The sequence below is a fragment of the Camelus ferus genome, chromosome 9 (assembly GCF_009834535.1).
Source record: "Camelus ferus isolate YT-003-E chromosome 9, BCGSAC_Cfer_1.0, whole genome shotgun sequence".
Lineage (NCBI taxonomy): Eukaryota > Metazoa > Chordata > Mammalia > Artiodactyla > Camelidae > Camelus > Camelus ferus.
Genome location: NC_045704.1, coordinates 56,700,699 through 56,724,544, shown reverse-complemented (window position 1 = coordinate 56,724,544; position 23,846 = coordinate 56,700,699). Strand labels below are relative to the sequence as shown.

The window sequence follows — 23,846 nt, the reverse complement described above, 5'->3', positions numbered from 1 at the left end:
GCAGGTGAGAAAGCGCTGTGGGTGCTCAGGATGTCTCCCTCCTTGCCTCCCTCCCCTCCAAGACCAAGGGCAGAAACCGTTTTACCCACCAATGATGCCGAATGAGAAAAGTGTCAGCTGCTTCCCCAGCCTGTCCATGCTTTTTTGTAGAGGAGTTTTAGGCGTCTGGAAGGATGAGAACAGTGGGTTTGTTAGATAGGATCCCGGCAGCGTCCCCCAGCTTCTGCTTGGATTTTTTACATCTTGAGCTGAGAGACAATGACATGGGGACACGTATATAAACGTGCATTGCCTGCTACACTTAAGACCTGTGCATGTTGCTGTAAGTTCTCTCTTGACAAAAATCCTCACACTGATCACATCGGCCTCACTCCTAAGGGCTAGGCAGGACTGGTATGACTCACTGAGAGTAACGTCAGAACCCAGCTTATAAGACCAAAGCCCCACTGCCCTTACCTCTTCGGCTTGCATCATCTTAAACACTTCTCCGAACTGGGACCTCTCGCCTGTTCCAATCACGACGCCCTGCCCTCAGGGGAGACAAGTGTGAGTCTGAGGCTGAAAGCCTGTGGGTGAGGGAGGTTGAGGTCCCAGGCACCCCGGGGCGTACCTTCCCCTTTCCACACTGCACCAGGGTCCCCATGAAGACAATGTTGCTCAGGGTGGTGAGGTCACCCTCACCCGTCAGCGGGGTGTCCGTCTTACTGCTTGGCTCAGCTTCTCCTGTGAAACTGGACTCGTCCACCAGGAGGTCTGTGACCTGGGGGAGCAAAGGGAGCAGACGTGGCACCAGCCCCTCCCACCTGTGAGCTGGTTTTAAAAGCTGTCATGAGTACATGTGGCTTGTCTGTCACTCTGGGCTATAAACCCACGAGCACAGGCAACAGGTCGGTTTTCTCCCCATCTCCTTGGTACCAAGCACAGTTCCTGGCACAGAGCAGGTGCTCAAGAAATATCTGAGTGATGGGGATTTGGGGAGGGGTTCCCTGACGCAGGAGTGGAGGAGAGAGAGGCTCAGAGGAGGGCTTTGGGTGTGGTGGGCTGAATGATAGCCCCCCATCCCATCCAATCCCCCAAAGACGCCCAAGTCCTAATCCTCGGAACTTGGAAATGTGTTACCTTGATGGCAAAAGAGACTCTGCAGATGTGATTAAGTTAAGGACCTTGAGACTGGGTGAGTGTCCTGGATCCTGGTGGGCCCTAAATGTCATCACAAGGGCCTTATAAGGGGAGGATCAGAGAAGCATCTGAGGGTCAGAAACACAACGACAGAAGCAGCAGTTGGAGTGATCCAGGGCCACAAGCCAAGGAATGTGGGCGGCCTCCGGAAGCTACGAAAGGCAAAGGGAGCAAATTCTCCCCCAAGCTCCCGGAGGGAGCACGGCCCTGCCAGCACCTTGATTTCGATTCAGTGAAACTGAATCTGATTCTGACTTCTAGAACGGTAAGCTAACACATTCGTATTGTTTTAAGCCACTAAATATGTAGTAATTTCTTCAGCAGCTGTAGGAAACTGGTACCCTGAGGAAACCCAGAGGGAGACAGAGAGCCAGGAAAAGAGGCAGAGGAGGAGGTCACAGGGGAAGAGGAGATGGAAGGAATGTTTGCAGCTGAGGTATGGGGAAGTCATCCTGGCTGATGACTTGGCTTGAATTTCATGATCACCAGAACAGCCCGCCTTATGGCCTGGTTAACGTACACGGTACATCTGTTTTAACCATCAAAGGAAGGACTGCATTATCCAGAAGTAAAGAATGCCCACTTTGAAGACAGGGACAAACTCCTCCCTTCCTAGGAAGCCCATACTGGTAATCCACGCTTCTCACTGTCTACATACTAATCTGTCTTTTTTGAAGCCTTGAAGGAATGTGTCCCTGCCATTTTTGATGTATGTTTTTTGTTTTTCTTTGTTCTGACAAGATGCAAAGCTGTGCTGAAAACCATGCTTCTCCGGAGCAGTTTCTCAGAGCTGTGTAGAGGCTGTCTCCTGGGCTACAGTGTCAGTTTGGTGTGAATAAAACTCTTTTCTATTCTTATTACAGATTATTTATTGATTACTTGCAAGGGCCCTGGAACCAGATGACCCGGGTTCAAAGCTCCTCTGCCCCACTTACTGCTGTGTGACCTCAGGTGGCTCCTTAACCGCTCTAGGCTTCCATGTCCTCATTGTAAATGGAGAGTCCTGTTCTCTTAAGGTTGCTGGGAGATGAAGCAAGGCAGTTTTTATACAGTGGCTAGTGAAGACTTGATTTTTCTTATATGGCTGACCCTTGAGTAGCGCTGGGGGGTTAGGGCACAGGTGAAAATCCTCGTACGACTTCAGTCAGCCCTCTGCATCCCAGGCTCACCCAGTGACAGACCGTGCAGTGCTGGAGTATTTACTATTGAAAAAAATCTGCGTCTAAGTGGACCTGCACAGTTCAATCCTGTGTTATTCAAGCGTCGACTGCCTGCACATTATTTCTCTTCACGTGGAGAAAAACAAAGGGAGGCAGAGACGGAGGGGAGCATCTGGACCAATGAGGCACAAAGCTGGTTGTGTGTGTGTGTTTGGGGGTGTGGGGGATTGCTGGTGACCTCTCGGCATCATGTCAGGTGAGGGCAAATCTGAAAAGAGATTCGGGGCACAGAACCCACCAGATGCCAGTGACCACCAAGGAGATGATTTGGCCTAAAGACAGTACAATTGAGGGCCCAGGCAACCCCATCACTTCCTGCTCAGGGGCACACAAAGGCACTTCCTGTCTCCTCACACCTGCCCATGTTTCTACCTCGACAAAGCATCACCTGGAGTCCTGACAGATCCCATCCAGTCCCTTTTTCATTTTAGATATGATGGGGGAGAAAGAGCAAGCAGTGGGCCCTGCTCCACCAGTATCTCAGGTCAGCCTTTCACCAAGGCCGTGGCCTTGGTTTTAACTCTGGGAAGAGAAAATGTTCTGTGACCTGGACACACTTACAAAATGGGCTAGTATTTGCATTACTTATTTTAAGAGCTTTCTTGAGCCTGCCTTCAAGGAAGCCCACACTGTTTCCTGGACCTTGATGACTTTGAAATGTATATAAAGTTCTCCTGGATCTCAGAGCTTAATAGCTGAGAAAAATATTCCACCGTGAGTAAGCAAAACAATTTGCTTTTAATGGAGTTGCAAAGGACCAAAAGGAAATCTGTAGGGTGTTCATGGCTGAGAGCCTTGAACAAAGCCCTTGTGGTGTCAAATACCAATGACAATTTAATGTAATAGAAGCATGGTAGGAAGAAAGCCAGCTGAAGTAGTAAAGGAGTTATATGAGGTTTAAAAAATGGTTTCAAAGAACCATTGTAGAGACCAGTAATGATAAATGATAAAACCAACTGCTGGTATTCAGTGACTTTGTCCCCACACCAGGCACTGCAAGAGCAGGTGGCAGGTTTTGGATTGTTTAATCTTCACGATAACCCCATGGGAGAGGAATGAACGTTAACTCCCTTGATAGATGAGGAATAAGAGGTTCAGAGAGGCCAGTCCCTTCCTCCCAGCTGAGAGGTGCTGAGAGGTGCTGGGAGGTGCAGGGCCAGGATTTGAAACCCAGGCTCCTCTGATCTCTACCATGCACCACCACTCACATGTGCTGGGCACTGTTCTGAGCACTTGGCATCTGGGAAGTCATTTAATCCTTATAACCACCCTATGAGCATTATCATCTCATTTTACAGATGAGGAAAAAGGCACAGAGAGATTAAGTAACTTGCTCAAGGTCACACAGCTTGTGAATGCTACGACCCCAGCTAATGCACTAACCACCTTAACTGCACTGTCTCTCTCTAGCACCTGGGGCTAGACATGTGTCCTCCTCATTGGCTGCCCAGCATGGGGCCCTGCCCTGGGCATCGGGGAGGTGTGGACAACGTCAGACTGGCTTCCCCAGCCTTCCCTGCAGGTGAGGCTTGGCCACTGGACAATGGCTTCTCTAATGAGACTCACGTGTCCTTGACTGAGAGTCAGAGGCCAAATGCTGGTGCAGGGAGAAGCGGACGGGGAGAGGAATCCATTCTGGGATGGAACACCTCCTGCTCACCCTGCTCCCACCATCTCCCTCGTCCCTAATGGCCTGGATGTCTGAAAGTCAGGGGCAGAGGGGTTTAAAAGCCGGAGTGCCCTCTAGACCCTGCCACCACTTCAAAGGCTGATGAGGAATGCTGTAAACCCAGAGCCCAGGGGCTGGCTCCCGGCCTCTTTGCCTCTCCCCATCCCCCCACCTCCAGGCCACCCTTCAAAAAGCGGACGACTCTTGATCCTGAGAACGCATCCTCCTTAAATAAATAAATCAGGCAGATAACTTGGGCTTAAACCTTTACCAGTAAAAGCTTTGAACAATTCTTAGGCATTATTGGAAGGAATCATAAAATAGATTACCGCCATCAACAGGTCCTTCTGAACTTGGTTTAACCTTTTCTCGAGAATCCAGGATTATCTGGTGAGACTTGGGAAATGTTCCATGAAGCTGTGACACTCTGCGACCCACCAAGGTGGGAGAAAGAGCTTGCCCCACACCTGGTGTCGCCCACAGCGCTACTGCAAAAGCTTGTGTGACTTTTTCTGGCTTTACTCGTTGTCCCCCTCCTCATCATTAAACAATCTGATAGCACGTTTCTCTGACATCAGTGGGGCCCTTTTCTGGAAGCAACTTTTCCCGCATTCCTCAGCCCCACCCTGGTTTCATTGGCCACTGCAGTTTGCTATCAACTAGACCACATAGCCAAAATTTGTTAGGCTTATACTTATATGAGAATAAATCAATTATGAAATGCAATGGGAGGAGCTTTGTGTTTGAAATTAGCTTGCTTGCTAATTTCCTGTTTGTGGACACGTACATCTGCATGTGCGCACATGTGTACACATGTGTGAGAGACAGAAAGAGGACCCCTGCCTCTGATAAGCTAAGTGTCAGCCTCGCCAGCGGACCAGGGTCTGGGGCCCCTCACCTCTGTGAGACGGATGTCCGCGGGGATCCGATCTCCGATGGAGAGAGACACAATGTCTCCAGGAACCAGGTCTCGTGCAAGCAGGTGCTGGAGCTTTCCTTCTCTTATGCTGCATTTGAAATGGGAAAAAGCAAGGGGTGAGGGTACAGTTCAGTGGTAGAGCGTGTGCTTAGCATGCATGAGGTCCTGGGTTCAATCCCTAGCACCTCCATTAAAAAAAAAAATATATATATATATATATATGTATAAATTTTTAAAAAAATGAAATGGGAAAAAGCAAAAGAATCCATATTGACATCCCAATTTTATGCAGTTTGATAAATCTGAGTAAAGGTTATACAAACACACTTTCTCTTTCTGTTATGGACAAACCCTTGTGCTTTTGTGGTTTTTTAAAAAATTTTTACGTATCCTGAACGACTTTTGGGAAAGTGTATGGCTTCTGGGAAATCCTGGGCCTCATTTGAAAAGCGGGGCGACTGTTCACCCTGTCGGGAAACAAGGCTGGGCCCCATGGCCTCCAGAAGCTTCTGCAGGTTGAGAGAAGTGGTTCTAGAGCTTCCTTAATGGAGCCAGCAGCTAGTGGCACTTCAGTCCTCAGAGAACACGCCACTCTGGTGTGCAGAGCCCGTCTCAAGACCTCAGGGCCGGCACAGCCTTCTCAGAGCCAGAAGGAGCATCTTAAGTGCCAGAAAAGCCGTTGCTCCAGGCCATCATAAAATAGATTACCCCCATCAACAGGTCCTTCTGAACTTGGTTTAACCTTTCCTTGAGAATCCAGGATTATCTGGAGAGCCTCAGGAAATGTAGAGCCTCGGGATGGGATGTGCTTTGGTGCACAGGCTCTGACTTGAATCCCACCACACTCTGCCCATCGTCCAAACCTCAGTAACCTCTCAACTGGACCCCTGCCTCCTCTCTGGCCTTCTTCAATTCACCCCACATGTGGGAGCCAGAGAGCTCTTAAAACTCAAAATCAGATCAAAATGTCCTCCTGCTCCAAACCCTCTCCAATGACCTTGGAGTCAAACCCAGAGGCCCTGCTAAGGCCTCTCAACATGGGCCAGCCTCTTGCTGCTCCCACCCTCCCACACGCCTTGAACACACCCAGCTCTTTCTAGTCTCAAGGTCTTTGCCAACCTTAAGTGCTGGAGCAGACATTCCCTTCTTCCCAGTTAACAAAATTCAAACTTATTCAGATCCACACCCTTCTCCCCACAGCCAGGTGCTCCAGGAGGTGGGTCCTGACTGACTGAGACCATCAGGGTGATTCCATTCCCTGCCCATGACTGGTGTAGGTATAGGCATGACCTACAACACTAGCCTAGGAGACACTGTAGTAGAGAATAACCTTTGTTTTGTTGGAGGTTTACAGGGACACCATGACTTGGCCCATGGGGACGGCTGCAAGAACAAAGAATGCCTGCACAAGAAGACTGCAACAATCAACCACACCCCCTCCCTTGGTTTTTTTGTTTGTTTGGTTGGTTTTGTATAAAAGGATCCTGTATTCTGACTAGAGCAGGATGGTTCGCCAAGACATTAGTCTGCCATCCTCTCCGTCTGCTGGCTTTCTGAATCGCTATTCCTTGCCCCAACACCTCATCTCCTGATTTATTGGCCTGTTGTGTGGTGAGCAGAACGAGTTTGGACTCGGCAACAACATGAGTGGATATTTGCTGGGGTCTCAAGAGAAAGGTTTTCTCACTCTGTATACACACACACACACATGCACATGCACACACTCAGATGGCCTCTTCTTCTGTTGGAACTTTTCATGTCTGGCTGTGATGCCTGGAGCTATGGCAGCCATCTTGGGACCATGAGGGAACCAGGCCTGAGAACAAAGTCAACAAGCTGAGGATAGCAGAGTAAAGAAATAAAAGTACTAGGTCCTCAGTGCCATTTTGAATTAAACACCACTGTCCCCCAACTTCAGATCCCTTGCCATAAGACAATACAATTTCCTTGTGGTTTGTGCAGCTGTATTTTCTATTTTTTTTTTTTTTTTTTGTAGCCAAGAGCATCTATCAGATCTACACCTCTTCTTCCCCAGCTCTTCCCTTGGCTGGCTCCTGCTGTTTCTCAGGCCTCAACTTAAATGTCAGCACCTCCTTAATGTCAGATCAGGGTGGCCTGCCAGCCAGCTATTTAAGGTTGTTCTTATTCCTCCACCAGTCACTAATGTATCTCCTTGAAGTTTTATTTTAATTTTTGTGTGGCCTTGGGTTTTGGGGGTGGGGGTCTTTCTGGCTTTAATACATCTGCCACATTCTAAAACCATCTTGTTCCTTCACTTCATTATCCGCCTCCCCTGTTAGGAATGTGAGTGCTTGGAAGGCAAGGTCTTCCATCTAGCTCATCAGTATAGCCCTGGGACGATTTCTCCCTGCACACAGTAGGTGCTTAATAAATATTTAATAAATGCACAAAGGGTGGAGGTAAAGCAGGAAGGGTCTGTACAGCAGGTGTTTCTCCCAAATTGTGCTGTGGGTGGCGGAGACTTGGGGGTGAGGCTATCTATCTTCAAGCCCTCTTTCAACTCTCCCAGGCTGCCTGCCTCTGCTGCTTTTTAAAGTAAAATTGTCTTTCAGAAGTGACTTCCGGGGACATCAATAATGCATACCCCTCACCTGAAAGGCCAAGACTTGATATTTAAACTTAAGAGCAGATCATCAAGTCCCATAAATCATTGATGTCTCCATTTGCTTCTATGATGACATCACATGTCACATGCCTGGATTTTTGACAGCCTTGTTTATCCGATCATTAAGCCCAGACATTTTTACTGCCCCTAGTGAACCTTCTAGGATTGACTCACCCTCTCTCATGCTTCTGCAGCATCCTCTTTTGGTCTCTATTTTGTTATTTACTATTTTCTGCCTTGTATCACACACAGACCCACAGACCCACAGACACACACTTGGCTTGTGGATTCTTTCAGAGGTGGGACTTTATCTCACTTGACCCTTCTCTCCCCCAGCCCTGGGCTCAGTTGTGCCATAAATATATATATCCAAATACACATTATATATATATATATATATATATATATATATATGCAAATAAACATTAAGTTTCTTCCTCCCAAATTATCCTTCAGAACACAGAGAGCTACCCCCAAAGTACCTTTTGAAGTGACTCAGATCACAAGATACTTCCAGTTACTTTCTTTTGAGCAGACACACAGCTTTAAAACAACCTCAGTGGATGCCAGCAGGGGTGAGGGAGAAGATTTGGGCCTTTCCTGAGACAGTTTCATGTTTACAAGGGGAGTAACTCATGGATTACCAGTATGCTACAAATTCAACCAAGAAAAAGCCAGGCTAAAACACTCTCCCTGCTGTACCACCTCTGCCTTCACCCACGGCAGCAGCCCCTGTGGATGCTCTAAGCTGAGCTGTCGCAGTCAGCAGCCACTAGCCTGTGAGGCTATTTAAATTCAAATTAAATAAAAGAAGAATTCAGTTCCTCGCCTGAAGTCCTCAGGAGCCACATGGGACTAGTGATGCCATCCTGGGCAGTGTAGGTGACAGACCATTCCAGAAAGTTCTGTTGGACAGCACTGTGCTAAGCAGACATGTCCATGAGTTCATTCTCAAGCTGTCCCCCTAACCTGGCTTCAGGCAGATTTCCAATGCCTCAGCTTGTTACGGCCCTGCCTCTCAGCCTCTTCTGAGCCCACCCTTTGAGAATCCAGTGAAATCTCGGGATGCCTTCCCTAGGAAAAGGGCACTCCATTTTGCACACTTCATCACAGATGGTCCATCCTCTTCCCAAAAGCCATTCCTGCCACCCACAGCCCCCAGGACCAGCACCCTGATTAGACACCAGTGATGGCTGAGGCCCAGAGGGTGAATGACACGCCCAAGGACACACAGTAATTTGTTGGAGGGCAGAGACTGGGTTTCCTAACCCCCAGTAAGACATGGTTCTCCCTTATCACACCACCAAGGATTCATAGTTTGCAAAACTTCTGCCGAAGTCACCAGCCCACTGGCTCCTCTGATGAACCAAAAAGTCCCAGGGGGGTCTTCAACTTACCAGTTACATTCTGGAGGAACCAGCTTGGTCAGCTCTTCCAGAGATTTCTCTGACCTATACTCCTGGCAGGAAGACAGAGAGCATGGGGTTCAAGGGTGGGGCCTCCCGCCAGTCCAGAGTACCCCACCCGGGACCTCAGGACACACATACACACCTGGATGAAGGCAACAGTGACCACGATCAGCACCGCCTAGGGGGCAAAGGAGAGGGGACATTAACATTCAGCTGCCCGACGAGTGGGTGAATGAGCCCATGGAAGGCGAGGAAAGATCTCGTCTTTTAAAATAGATTTCCTTTCTTCTTGCAAAATAAATGCACTGTGCAGAAATTTAGAAACAGACAAGCCAAAATAAAGCATCCCAAATCCCGCCACCCAGAGGTTCACATTTTGGGGTATCCTTTTAGATTTTCCTGCACATATACTTGTAACACAGGATCAGAGAGTGCAGATGTAATCTTTCATCTCAACCACAGATAGCAAACATCACTCCACATCAGAAGGTGTGGATCTAGCCTCAGGCTTTCGAACAGAAGCACTGAATTCCATTGCATGGAAGGAGTGTTTTTGTATTTTAAAGGACAGCACTTGGCAGAAAGAAGGAAGGAGGAATGAAAGTCATCAAAAGGTGTTCAGTGAGAACCAGATATAAAAGGTCACTTATTGTATGATTCTATTTATTTGAACTGTCCAGAATAGGTAAATCTGTAGAAAGCAGGTTGGTGGTTTCCAGAGGCTCGTGGGCAGAGGAATGGGGAGGGACTGTTTAGTGGGTACAGGGTTTCCTTTAAGGGCAATGAAAATATTTTGGAACTAGACTGAGGTGGTGGTTACACAATATCGTGAATGTAGTAAATGACCTTGAATTATTCACTTTAAAATGACAAATTTTAATGTGTTTTTCACCTTAGTAAAAAAACATATTTTTAAAAAGGTGTCCCGTGGTTCTTGCTGGGTAACGATTATGAGAAGTTACTCTTTGTACTGCATGCACAGCCAGGATCCAGAAATTCCACCCTGGATGGGAGAAGAGTTCAGGGCAACGTGGTTTCCAAGCAAAGAACTGGAAGCCACCCAGGTATCCCCCAAGAGAGGGATGCCAAGTAACCCGGACACCCCACATGGGGATAGAGAAGGATGTGGATTTCTTTCTGCTGTATTTTCTATTTTTTAAAAAAATCTACATCCAAACTTTTTTCCTTGCATAACAAAGATAAGCAAAGATTTAGCAAGCCCCTTGGGTAGCCGGGTCTGGGAGCCTGGTGCGTCCCCAGCGTGGCGCACTCACCAAGGCGATGCTGACAGCGTCCTCGTATTCCTTCGTAAGGACACTCACCAAGGCAGAGGCCAGAAGCAGCAGGATCAGGGGGTTCTTAAACTGAAAAATGGAAACAGGGTGGTGGTTCTTTTCTAGGCTTGTGGAGATCAGAGACCTGGCTCCCCCCCCAGGTAGCAGCGTCAGCTCTTCACTGAGAGCTGGGCTTCCTGGTCGACCCTACAGTGATCCAAGGGCTAGTAGAGAAGAACCACCACCACTTGATGGGTCTCCTCTGCCTGAAGACCTGCAGGTAAGGGGGGACCATTGTATCTGCCTCCTCATTTCACACATTTTAATTGTTACAGACCAGGGAAAGGAAGCATAAACATAAACACAGAAAAACAGGATCAGAGAGAGCAGACCAAAGGTCAGGATCGGTGTGAGAGTCAGAGTATCAAAAAGAAAATAATGGTTATTTAAATGGGGGCCATATATTTGGCTCTGAGCTTCCCAGCAGCAAAGGCAAAAAGGGAAATGTGATCAGATGTGTGATTTATCAGCATCATGCCAGTGTGGTACATGAAGGGATTTAACACCTCTCACCCCAGAACTGCCATGTTTTAATTTCTCTGAACAAGGGACAGGGCACTTTGTGGTCAGCCCAGCATCAATTTTGAATCTTAAGACTAAGCAACTCAAAGACATTTCACCTTCTTAGCTACAATTTTTCTATGATTGTATCAAATTATCTATTTGTCACTATCCTCTGCTAGAAATTTTCCTAAGGACACAGGCCACATTCATCCTGGTGTCCCCAGTCCTTCCATGTGCCAGAATGGGGCCTGATCACATGGGGTGGCAGGTAAGAGCTCAGGAATCTGACAGAATTCCAGCTCTGTCACCACCATTAGCTCACTGAGAAACCTCGAGCAATTTCTCCAAGCCTCCAGGCTCTCTTAGCTGATGGAAGGACTAAAGATGACAATGAGAGGAGAGTAATCTGCCCAGTGGCTGGCACAGAGTAGGATTATAGATTATAGAAGGCACACGATAAACACTAGTCAAAGGGAGGAACTATGGCTGCCCAAGTTCCAGAAAACAGCCCCACTGTCAGGGCTCTTGATCCAAGCTGGCCCTAGGGTAAGCTTTCCCATGGTCCTTGCTGGGGCGGAGCTGGGCTGGAGTTGAGGGGGGCATCATACCTTCAGAAAGAATCGCACCTCAAAGCCAGTGTGCCTGGGAGCCCCAGGGCTCATGTCTGAGACACACTGGTGGGAGTCAACCCCAGGGAACCCACAAAAGAACTTCCCACAAAACCTTGAAACCTGCACCAAAGTTTCTGAGATGGACCATATTCAGTTAGCGACAGGCTTCTCTCCAGGGGAAATGCCAATATGTAAATAAACCATCTGCTCATTTTGGGGGACGGCGTGAGCCGTTGATCATGGACTTGAGTTCACAGGTTAGGAAAAGGGCATCGATTTAAAAATGTAAATGACATGCCATCTGAAAGCAGAGGGTGGACTTCAGGGCTGCCTCATGAAGTTGTGAGCTCCCTGTCACTGCAGGAGACAGACAGGAGGATCACGGCATCTGGCAAGTGGCAGGTGCTCAATGAACAGAAAGAATTAATAAGTGAGCTCATCAGGGGCGGGAACACACGGCCACTGGGCAGTACCTTCCAGTCCCACAAGGACTCCCACAGATGGATTCCTGAACTTATAGGGTTAAGATGAATAAGCTTATTTCCTGTTCTTAGAAACTGAAGAGATTTTATTTCTGGAGAAGACCTGGCCAGAGGCTAGAGGAGGCTAGAGGGTGAGGCTCTGACAGGACAGAGGCAGGAAGGGTCTCCAGGTGAGCAGGTCCCTGTGGAAGGGGCCGCCAGGGCAGAACTGACCAAGGCCCTGCTCCAGAAGGGAGAATGTCCCTCACAGCCTGTGTGTCAGCTCCTTCCCTGAACTCCAACTTCCAGGAGCCTCTGCTGCCTCTTCCCAACACTGAGGTTCCAAGAAGTTTCTAGGTTGGCCAGAGCCACCTGCGTTCCTAGAAGCCTATTTTGGTGCCAAAATGCGTCAATGAATGACATCCCCAGGGCACTGGGAACTGACTAAAGAACAGGGTGGAGACTGGAGGAGACTGGAGGTTGAGGATGCTGCAAGGAGGGGTGTGACTGATCCCTGAACTAACCAATCAAGAAAGCCTTAAACATGAGCCACAGGAAGGCAGCTGAAGCCCAAGGTTGCCCAGGAGTTAGACTGCAAGGGAGGTGTCAGGGATGGGAAGGGTGCAAAAGGCTGGGAGGGGACACTGAGGCAATCTGAATGGCTTCAGATGTCTGGGAAATTCTGCCTGTTAACTGGGGCTTTTTGAGCTGGTACTTGGTCAGTGGTGGGGGTGTTGATTTCTAGATTGGAACTTGCAGCCATGTCTATTTCATTTTTTTCTCCTTCTTTGCAATAGCTTCCAGGCATTTGACTCATGCAACAAGCATTCAGCACTAATGGCAGGGGTAAAAGGGCCAGGGGCTCCAGAGCCAGCTGCCTGGCTTCACTTCCCAGCAGTGCCATTTACTGCCGTGTGACTCTGGGTCCCGGTTGCCAGATAAACTACAGGACATCCAGTTAAATGTGAACTTCAGATAAACAAGGAACAATGTTTATTTTATTTTTTTATAAATAAGATAAGTAGGTCCAACCCACCCAGGCAACATTTGGGAGACATTAAAAAACTGCTCTTTGTTTACCTATCTGAAATTCAAATTTAATAGGGCATCCTGTAACTTTATTTTCTAAATCTGGCAACCCTACACAGCCTAGGGACATATTTCAGCTTCTCTGTACTTCACCCTCCTCATCTCAAACAGGGGATTAGGAGGGAGATTAAGTAGGTCAAGACCGACTTATTTACGTATTCAGTTAGCACAATACCTGGCACATGGTAAACCCTCTATGAATGTAACAACTATTATTCAGGGCCAGGGCTGCCTGGCCAGTCAGGGACCCCTCTTGCCGGCTAAATGAATGGGGCAAGCCTTCTTTGACTTTGTAGTATAGCTGCCCCACACCCTGGGACCTGTCCGAGGACACCCTCAATCAATACTTAAACAATGAGCGACCTCCCCCCAGCCTCACCTCCCAGGCTGAACGCAAAGAATGACACCTTCAGTCCTACCTGATCGAGGTATTTCTTCCACATGGGTTCCGTGTTATCGGCAACAAACTCATTCCAGCCGTGGACCAGCCTGCGCTGCGTGACGGAGAACTCTGATAGCCCGTTCTGTAAATCCACCTGGAGGAGGAAGTCAAGCACAGGCTCACGATGGGCCAGTCACAGAACTCCCACTCCAGCAGCCAGCCACTTCCATGACGATCGAGGTGGGGGGGTGGTTGTCCACAGAGGAGAGGGACTGGTTCAAAGACCCTGGGTTAACAGGGGCAGAGAGACAGAGAAACCCACAGTCCCATTCTTTTTTAATTAGACCACACTCCTGCCCTCTATGCCTTCAGATACTGCTGAGAAGACAGCCATGGGCCTACATTTCAATGTGTGCAGTTGTAGTATGGAAACCTGGAGTTGCAGAAACGCACATTTTCGTCTTTAGAAAAATGGGCCTGGGAATGTAGAGTAGCATAGCTGCTATGGAAAACAGTGTGGAGGTGCCTTGGTAAATTAAAAACAGAACTACCACAGGGCCCAGCAAATTGGGTGTATATGCCAAAAGAATCGGAAGTGGATCTCAAAGAGACATTTGTACATCCATGCTTATAGCAGCGTTATCCATGGCAGTCAAAGGTGGCAGCATCCCAAGTGTCCATCGATGGATGAACGGATAAGCAAAATGTGGTGCGCACACACACATACACACTCACACACATACACACACACTGGAATATTATTCAGCCTTAAAAAGGAAGGAAATTCTGATACCTGCTACAACATGGATGAACCTTGAGGACATGATAGTAAGTGAAATAAGCCAGTTACAAAAAGGCAAATACTGCATGAGTCCACATATGTGAGGGACCCAGAGGAGTTTAATTCACAGGGGTGGGAAATGGAGAGTGGTTGCTAGCAGATGGGGAGGGAAAGAGGGGAGTCAGTGTTTAATGGATATGAAGTTTCATTTTTGCAAGATGGGAAGAGTTCTGGAGATAGGTTGCCCAATGGTGTGCAAAAACTCCACATTTTTGAACTGTACACTTAAAAATGGTTAAGATGGTCATTTTTATGCTGTGTATTTCACCACAGCTGAAAACAAACAGAAAAAAAAAGGCCTACCCTTAGAAACAATGACAGCTAAATGATTATTACATCATACATACATTGGGCCAGATACAATTTCAAGCTGTTTATACAAACGAACATTAAATGTAGCTAACTTTAAGAGTCAATAATTATGTAAGGAAACTCCGTTGTCCTGGTTTTAGCAAAGGCATCCTTGTTTTTCAAAAGGTTGACAAGAAAGCTCTATCAGGCAGTGGAGGTGGTGGGGAAAGCTGGACTGATTTCTAGATTCTTTTGAATAGAGAAAGATAACCAAGCTCTTTTTCTATGCAGGGGAAAATGTCTTGGCAAGGAAAAAGTATTTTCTTTCCCTCTCCAAATACTAAACAAACAGGACTTGACTTTAGACGGACTTTTAGATTATTTCCAAGAAAAGGTTGGCATGGCACACTGCCTTCCAACTTCCTTGAAATTGTGGCATGTGCCCTTTTATCTTAGTAGACGTCTATTTGCTTTTTCCAAAGTGTGGTGGATTTTGAGTACATACACACATCATGCTTGCTCAGGTTTCTAAGTAAAGATGATTAAAAACAGAGCAAGCAAAGACTTTCAGCCTCAGAGGTGAGCCTCAGGGCGTGGGAATGGTTTTTTGGTTTGGGGTTTTGTCTTGTACTGGCCAGGAATTCAAATGCACTTGAGAAACTGTGGAGAATTTGGTTTCAGTAATCGGCAACACCATGGTTTATAAAGGATGAAGGGTGTAAATCATGGATGGTTAAGTGTTTAAGCTTTGATGTCAAAACACCTGGACTCAATGCTGGCGGTGCTGCTGTGGACCAGGTTGGTCCCCACATCAAGAGATTCGGACAGAGTGCTGGGAGGATCCTGGTTCCAAGAAAGGGCTTGGAGGGTTAGCACCATTGACATTAATGTTGATTCCATTCCTGGTGGGAAATCGAAATGGTCCAACATCCACAATATTTTCTAACAGTGATGATAAAAATGTATTATAGGACAGAATTCTAAATTTGTTTTCAGGATGCTGTTGCTTCCTATGTAACCTAAAAACTTTACCACAACTGGAATCACATGCAAATTCAATTCTTACGTAAAATGCTTTGGCCAAATCCTCTCGGTGGCATTTGCTCGCCTCCTTGGGTGGCAGAGCAACCACTGTCTTTTCTTTCTCAATGGCTTTCAACTCACATGGTCCATCAATCTGTGAAAAAAGCAGAAATGCTGTTAGGCAAATTGGTTTTGTATGGATAGGTCTTTTTTAAAGAATAATACACACAGGGAAAGTGGGCAGATCTTAAGTGTACCGCTCAAATTTTCACAAAGTGACCCACATAACCAGCCTGCAAATCAAGGAACAGCCATTAGCAGGAGCTCCCTCGTGCTACCTGCCCATTTGAAGGGTAACAGCTGTCATGATCTCTGTCACCGCAGATGTGTTTGGCTGGGGTTTGAAACTTGGGTAAACAGTACCATGTACTATACACACTTTCGTGTCTGGTTTCTTTTACTCCAGCTTGTTAGTGGGATTCATGCATGATATTGTGGGTAGTGATAGTTCGCTAATTTTCATGGCTGCATAGTATTCCACTGAATGAGCATATCACAACTGATTTATCTGTTCTACTGTGATGGATAGTTTCCAGTTGTTGGCTGTAACTGCACCTGTTTTTAAGCAAACTTATTTAATAGAATTGGAACTCACAAAGCTGACAGAGCAGGGCAACAATTGATAGATTTAGAACCCTGGACCTTGAACCTCTGTCATTCTCAGCCAAGTATGCACCAGCCTGTGGAGGGTGCCCCTTAATGATGTCAGGTGGTATTGCAGCTTGTTTTATGAGACATTCGCAATAACCTAAGAAAAGAGGGGAACCCAGCCAGGTTCTGGGGGGTCTGGCAGGCCCCAGGAGGGAGCCATATGAAACATCTGGAGGGTGTGGGAGGACATGGTAACACAGAGGAGACCTCAGAATCAAGAAAATGCTAAGTACTTTTGCAAAATTATTCCCAGTATTCTGATATCCAGGACATGATAATCATCTTTGCCTTTTTGCAACATGTTCCTGGGCACTGGGAAGGAGGAAGAGGAGAGGCCTTGAGTAACCTCTTCCTTCAGTGGAACAGAAATGGCAAATTCCCTTTTACTCCTGGCCAGCCCTCCCCCTAACCCCACTCCATCCCCACCAGGATTTCCCAAATGCCTCCTCTGCTTAGAAATGCACTGCCAACCATGCCTGCTTCCTGAGGTTGCTTTTCACTGTGCCAGTGACCAGGAAGTAGGCAATGATTGCACAGATCATTCAACAGACTCCTCCCACCCTCCTGAGTGCTCCTTAAGTCAACGGTACATTCTTCATGGTGGGAGATCCACTTCCAAGAGAAATGGGCATCAAAGCATGAGACAGGATGTTTTTTCTGTTCTTAAGATCTGGCTGAGTCGTACCAAATAAAGTGCTCAATTCCTGCTCACACCACAGACAGAGGCAGACCGGGGTCATAGGACCTGTCCACCTGGCTGTTCTCCAAGTCTTACCATTTCTTTCCGGCCATGACCACACCCAATTCACTTTTAATGCAGCATCTTGAGTGACCCGGAAAAGTGTAAATCCAGTCTTCCCTTCTTCCCCCGTCTTCTCATCTCTGTCTGTCCCTCTGTCTCTCAAGTGCGCACACACACACACGTACACATACACAAAACGTGCTTAAAACATTTGGTTAGACTCCAGTTGCTCCCAGGATAAAAAACAACTATCTTCAATCTGGCTGCAGCAGACCCCAGCTCACCTCCATGCTCTTGAGCTGGGCAGCAGCATAGCTAGCTAAAAACCTACTGCACAGTGGAGGAGTCATGGGTCCCCCAGGAATGGGTGCTCCAATGCCCCTGCAGAAGCCCAGAGGCACTTTTCCTCAGCTGCCAAACCAAAGTTTTCAATCCAAGGTTCTCAACCAAGGGTAGTTTTGCCCCCAGGGGACTTTGGCAGTGTCTGGAGACATGTTTAGTTGCCATAACCAGGGGTATGCTACTGGCATCTCGTGGGGAGAGGCCAGGGATACTGCCAAGCAGCCTATAATGCACGGGACAGCCCACCACCCAACACAACAAGGAATGACTTGGAACAAAAGTGTCCACACTGCTGAGGAAGGAAATTCCTGCTTTTGAGACGGATGATTGTCCTGTCCTGACATCTTCCCAGATGTCAACCTGCTTTGCCCTCTCAGCCCCATGGACGGCTCCTTGGTGGCCTCTACACAACTATCACTCACATAGTTACCAGCAGGTGATTATCACTCAAATGTCTTCCTCTGCTCACCACGCAGCCCCTCCAGAAGGCGGGACCAGGGCTTGGTCCACAGGGGCTGTTCCACCAGTATCTGTGGCTCGGAGCTCAGGCCACCAACCCAAATGCATGTGCACTCAGCTCCACCACATGGACACCCGGATATACGCTCTCGGCCACAAGCCTCAGTTTATTCTCACTGTCAGCGCTGCCAGGGAGACAGCCCAGCTCCACTTGCCAGCGTGTCACCACCGCCAAGTGACAACCTCTCTGATCACAATTTCCTCGTCTGCAAAATGGGGGTGATGATGGCTACCTCGTCCTGCTTTTGTGGAATCAAGCAGGTGTGTGCATGGACAGGTCTTGATGCAGCCCCAACCCACTGTGAACTCCCAGTAAATGCTGGCCTGGGACCTGCCATGGGGACCAGGCCTCTGGCACATGGTTGGAATAACAGTGATGGTGGCATCACTCAGGTAGCTCAGCTCTGTTTGGGATTCTCAAGAGCAGGAAGCACCATGCAACAGAGGGGGCACTGAGGTAGGGATCACACAGACGTGGGTTCAGATCCTGCTCTGTCACTGACCAGCCCTGTTACCAGGGACGATGATCTGTCCCAGGTAGTTTCGAAGATGAAGAAAACAACCAGCTCTGTAACTGTGCCTTGCACGTGGCAGGTGCATTTAGTAAATATTCCAAAAAGGACCAGCAGCCTAAAGAATCCTGGGGACTCAGGAGCTGTGGTGACCCCAACCCCGGAGTCCACGCCTTCTCTCTGTGACTGTCTTGCTGGGGATGATACTCCCTGATGTTCTCTCAGAGGCTGAAGCTTCCACAAGTGGGTCTAAAAGATACATAAATGCTTGAATCTGGGTGGTTTTATTTCTTAATTTTTAAATTTTTAATAATTCATTTTTTGAATCTGTGTTTTTAGTGGACACTGAAACTACAGGGAGGAAACTGAATTCTATTATTTTGAAATCCTCTTTGATCTGCATTTGACACCAGGCTCAAATAATTTCTCCATTCTTCGATTTTTTAAAAAACGGTCCATCAACAGAAAAATGCATAAGCAAAAGGTGGTCTAACCACAGGATGAAATATGACTCAACTTTGAAAAGGAAGGCAATTCTGACACCTGCGACAGCATGGAGGAAGCTTGGGGATAGTATGCTGAGTGAAATACACCATCACAACAGGACAGATACTGGAGTGATATCACTTACATGCGGCACCTAGAACAGACAGATTCAGAGAGACAGGAAGTAGCATGGTGGTCACCAGGGGTGGGGAAGGAGGAGTGAGGAGTCAGTGTTTAATGGGTACAGAGTTTCAGTTGGAGAAGCTGAAAAAGTTTTGGAGATGGATGGTGCTGATGGTTACACAGCAGTATGAATGTAATTAATGCCACTGAACCGTGCACTTAAAAAACCTGAAACTGAATAGAATAAAGTCTATTAAAAAAAGAACAGTACAGATGGTAAATGTTATATACATTTTACCACACACACACATACACATGCATGCAAATCCAGAACAAGAGGGAAAAAAGGATCAAAGGAAGCTGCTCTCCCTGCCTTGTGGGACAAGACTAGCAGGAATTCCCGCCCTTTCTCAGGAACTCCTGGTTTGTCCAAGCTCACGTCCCTGGGAGGCAGACAAGTGGCTGAAAGAGGCTTGTGTGGGTAAGGGGAGGGGCAGGGTCTGGCGGGAAACTGACACCTCAGTGACTCTGACCATGACCGTGGGGGCAGATCTGAGCCCAGAGTGGGAGGGCCCCCAGTCTCCAACTGCCTTCTGTAAGTGAAAGCCATTTACATACTCCCAGGTATGTGAACAAGAGAACTGAAAATAGCAACTCAAATAAATAACGTGTGCATGGATATTCCCAACAGCTCAAAGGTCCATCAGCAGATTATGGCTAAACAAGACACATGTTTCATCCATACAATGGAATGTGATTCAGCCTCAAAAAAGTGCTAAGATATGCTTTGTTATGGGGTGAATTCTGTCCCTTCAAAAAAGATATCTTAATATGGAAGCAACCTAAGTACCCATCAGTAGATGAATGCGTAAAGAAGATGTGAGATATATATATATACACACACATACATATGCACACGCACGCACATGCACACACACACACACACACACACACACACACACACCAATGGAATATTACTCAACCATAAAAAAGAATGAAACCTTGCTATGCAACAACATGGCTGGACCTTGAAAATATTATGCTCAGTGAAATAAGTCAGACAGAAACAAACACTGTATGATTTTGCTTTTATGTGGAACCTAAAAAAGGTAACACATGAACAAACACAGCAAAACAGAAACAGAGTCACAGATACAGAGAACAAATAAGCGGTTGTCAGACAGGAGAAGGCTGGGGGAGAGGAGAGAAATAAGTAAGGGAGATTAAGAGGTACAAACTTCCAGTTACAAAATGAATGATTCACAAGTGTGAAATGTACAGGGTGAGGAATACATCCAATAATTACGTAATATCTTTGCACAGTGACAGATTGTAACTAGACTTATGCTGGTGATCGTTTTGAAATTTACAGAAATATTGAATCACTGAGTTGTGCACCAGGAACTAACATAGTGTTGTAGGTCAATTAAACTTCAAAGAATATGAAAATGAATATATGTTCATTTATGTATGACTGAAAAATGGTGCTGTACACCAGAAACTGACACAACATTGTAAACTGACTATAACTCAATTAAAAAAAAAAAACAACTTCAAAGACAAGTAAAAAACTCATAGAAAAAAAAGACCAGGCTGGGGGTGACCAGAAGTGGGAGGTGGGGGGAGGGAGAATTGCATGAAGGCAGTCAAAAGGTGCAAACTTGCAGTTATAAAGTAAGTACTAGGCATGTGATGTACAACATGATAAATACAATTAACACTGTTGTATGTTATATATGAAAGTTGTTAAGAGTAAATCCTAAGAGTTCTCATAACAAGGAAAAAATATGAGATGATGGATATTCACTCAACTTACTGTGGTCATCATTTCATGGTGTGTGTAAGTCAAATCATTATGCTGTACACCTTAAATGTATATGGTGCTGTATGTCAATTACATCTCAATAAAACTGGAAGGAAAAAAATAATATGACTGGTGGCCTTATAAGAAGGGGAGATTTGGACAGAAAGATAGACTCGCACAGAGGGAAGAGATGTGAAGACACACGGAGGAGACAGTGTATGAATGGAGTGATGCCTCTACAGGCCCAGGACACCAGGACCGCCGGCCACGCCAGAGCTAAGGGAACGGCACGGACAGCGTCTCCACTGCAGCCCTTAGGGACAGTCAGGCCCTGCCTTGGTCTTGGGATCATGGCTTCCAGAACTGTGAGAGAGTAAATTTCTGTTTTGTTCTGTTTTTTTTTTAAGGATTTCAGGGGTATTTTTTTAAACTGAATTATAGTTGGTTTACAGTGGTGTGTTAATTTCTCACATGCAGCACAGATATTCAATTATATATGTCTACATATATATTCCTTTCATATTCTTTTTCATTACAGGCTATTATAATGTTTTTTTTTTTTTTTTTCAGTATATGTACTTGGCAAACACTGCATGGGACCCATGACTACTAAGAAGTGATCCAACATTTATCTGAAATGCAAATCCAGCTGGATATCTTCTGGACATCTGCAACACGAGGCAGGAACAAACTGAGAGACAACTGTGACCCACATGACAACGCTAGGACGGGGACACCTCCTCTATAAAGAGAGACAGCCCGGGGCCCAGGGAACCACACAAAATCCTTTGAGGATTTTGTAATCTGGGTGGATGTAGTTCTTGGGATCAATGAAATGGGAGGGGAATAGTGTAAGGGTCACAGTAACCCAAGAACAATGGGCCAGGTGTCACGAAGGAGGTGATGTTTAAAATGAGGGGCAAACGAGCCTCACTCAATGCAAACACTTCCTCTTTCTGAGACTTCTGTACCAGTCTCTCCCAAGGCATGTTTCTATGATTTATCGTTTTACTTTAGTCTGGAGGTTCTCGACATGTGGTTCTCAGCTCAGCCTCACCTGGAGCTCGCTAGAGATGCAGATTCTCAGGCCCCATCCTGGACAGATGGATCAGAATCTCTGGGGTTGGGCCCTGCCATCTGTATTTTAACACGTTCTCCAGGGGATTCTGATGCACCGCAGAGTTAGGGAACCACTGGGGTCGTGTTAGAATACACGTGCTGTGGCCTATCCCCAGGCCAATTGCAGAGTGGGGCCCCAGCCATCAGGATTCCTAAAAGCCCCAGGCGATTCTAATACACAGCAGGAACTGAGCTGAGGATGCCTGGCTGGGAGATGCATTCAAATAACAACCCCCTGGGTCTTGATTTTAAGGGGCCGCCATCTTGGAGGAGAGAAGTGGCCGTGACCAATGGGCCAAGTACCAGGTAGGAAGTATTGGGGCCCCAGGGGAGCTGAGGGAGCCCAAGCAGGGAGGGTCCTTCTGCTTCCTGGAGGAAGGGTGGGGCTGAGGCCCTGAGGCAGCAGGTGCCCCCAGGTCTTTCTAGGAGTCAGGCAGACAAGAGGAGATGGCCAATGATGGGGGGCGCAGAGAGCAGCTAACAGATCATGAGGACAATGAAACACAACCGTGGCTCCAACAATCGATGCTAATGAAGCAGCAGATAGCTAGCTAACATTATGATATCAGACATCCTGCTTAGCATTCAACAGATACAAGCTCATTTCATCATCATAGCAGCACTTTAGGGTGGAGGAGACTTTTATCCCCGTCCTACAGATGAAGAAATGGCTGCACTGGTTGATTCCTGAGCCAGCCCTTTCAGTCTATGTTCTATAAAAACACAAGAACACTTTCTGGTGGATATTGTGTTGCACAAATGGGAGAAAATAGAAAAACACAACTTTCTGGGTCCTCCAAGTGGCACAGCGAGAGAGTGGTGAGCGCAGAGGGGAGCGGAGGCTCAGTAATGCCCCCAGAGACACCACGTCCTAATCCCCGGGACCTGTGAATACGTGACCTGACCTGGTAAAAAGGACTCTGCAGATGTGACAGTTGAGGCTCTGAAGCTGGGGAGACCATCCTGGATTATCCTGGTGGCCCCATGTCATCACAAGGGTCCTTACACATGGGAGGCAGGAGAGGCAGAGAAGGAGACATGACAACAGGTGCAGAGGTTGGAGTAATATGCTTCCTGGCTCTGAAGGTGGAGGAGGGGGCCCCAAGACAAGGGATGTGGATAGGCTTCAGAACCAGGAAAAAGGCGGGGAAACAGATTCTCCCCTAGAGCCCCCAGAAGGAAAGCTGTCCTGCTGACATTTTGATTTTAACCCAGTGAGACACACGCCAGACTTCTGACCTCCAAGACTGCGACAGAACAAAGCTGTGTGTTTTAAGTCACCAACTCTGTGGTCATTTGTTACTGCAGCCCGAGGAAACTGACACATCATCAATCATCTACCGAAAGTCCCAGAAGGAACCTGGCTCTCTGAGCTCCGAGACTCCCTGTCCTCTAATGCCCAGCACACTGTTGACTCACTTGTCCACCTCCAGCACTGGACCGTGAGCTCCACTGGGCAGTGGCTGGTCCTATCCAACTTACACCCAAGTGCCCAGCACAGTGTTTGGGAAGGAAGATGGGTCATGGCACTGAGCACCTGGAAGATCTCAATGCCCCCAGAGGCTGGGAGCCATGCCAGGGCTGGAGGGGGCAGGAGTGGCAGGTGGTTGCCAGGGGCAACAGCAGATGTAGACCGCCTAAGGGGGAAGCAGTAAAAGGAGCAGTGATGGGTTATAGAGGACAGTGCTTCTTAACCTACACCGCTTCCCGTGGTGGTGGCTGAGCAAAGCTCAGCGCTGTGGCCAGTGCAGCTGGCCCACATCCTCCAAGAGTCTTCTCTCACCAAATGACCCTTTGTGGGTCCATTCACAAACAGAACTGCCAACAGAACAGAAGGAGATACTCAAGAGTACATACCTTGCTAGGGGGTGGCCCACGCAGGCAGGGGCCAAGAGGGAAGATGGCCAGGCTAGGTGGGGGCCTATGGGAT

At 47.4% G+C, this 23,846-nt stretch overlaps 1 protein-coding gene across 5 annotated transcripts in view; it reads right to left on the bottom strand.

Annotated features, from left to right (window-relative positions):
• ATP2C2 (ATPase secretory pathway Ca2+ transporting 2) overlaps positions 1–23,846 on the bottom strand; it is a 72,917-nt gene that overhangs the window by 25,520 nt on the left and 23,551 nt on the right. For 4 of the 5 annotated variants that reach the window (XM_032486879.1, XM_032486881.1, XM_032486882.1 and 1 more), the window contains 9 exons: positions 15,602–15,712; positions 13,441–13,557; positions 10,297–10,386; positions 9,165–9,200; positions 9,011–9,072; positions 4,967–5,075; positions 611–760; positions 457–525; positions 90–165 (listed from right to left, as the gene is read on the bottom strand). In XM_032486879.1, the coding sequence (XP_032342770.1) occupies positions 90–165; positions 457–525; positions 611–760; positions 4,967–5,075; positions 9,011–9,072; positions 9,165–9,200; positions 10,297–10,386; positions 13,441–13,557; positions 15,602–15,712 (820 nt within the window). Of the gene's footprint in view, positions 1–89; positions 166–456; positions 526–610; positions 761–4,966; positions 5,076–9,010; positions 9,073–9,164; positions 9,201–10,296; positions 10,387–13,440; positions 13,558–15,601; positions 15,713–17,044; positions 17,294–23,846 lie in introns of those variants that run through there. The other variant, XM_032486883.1, reaches the window with a different exon arrangement.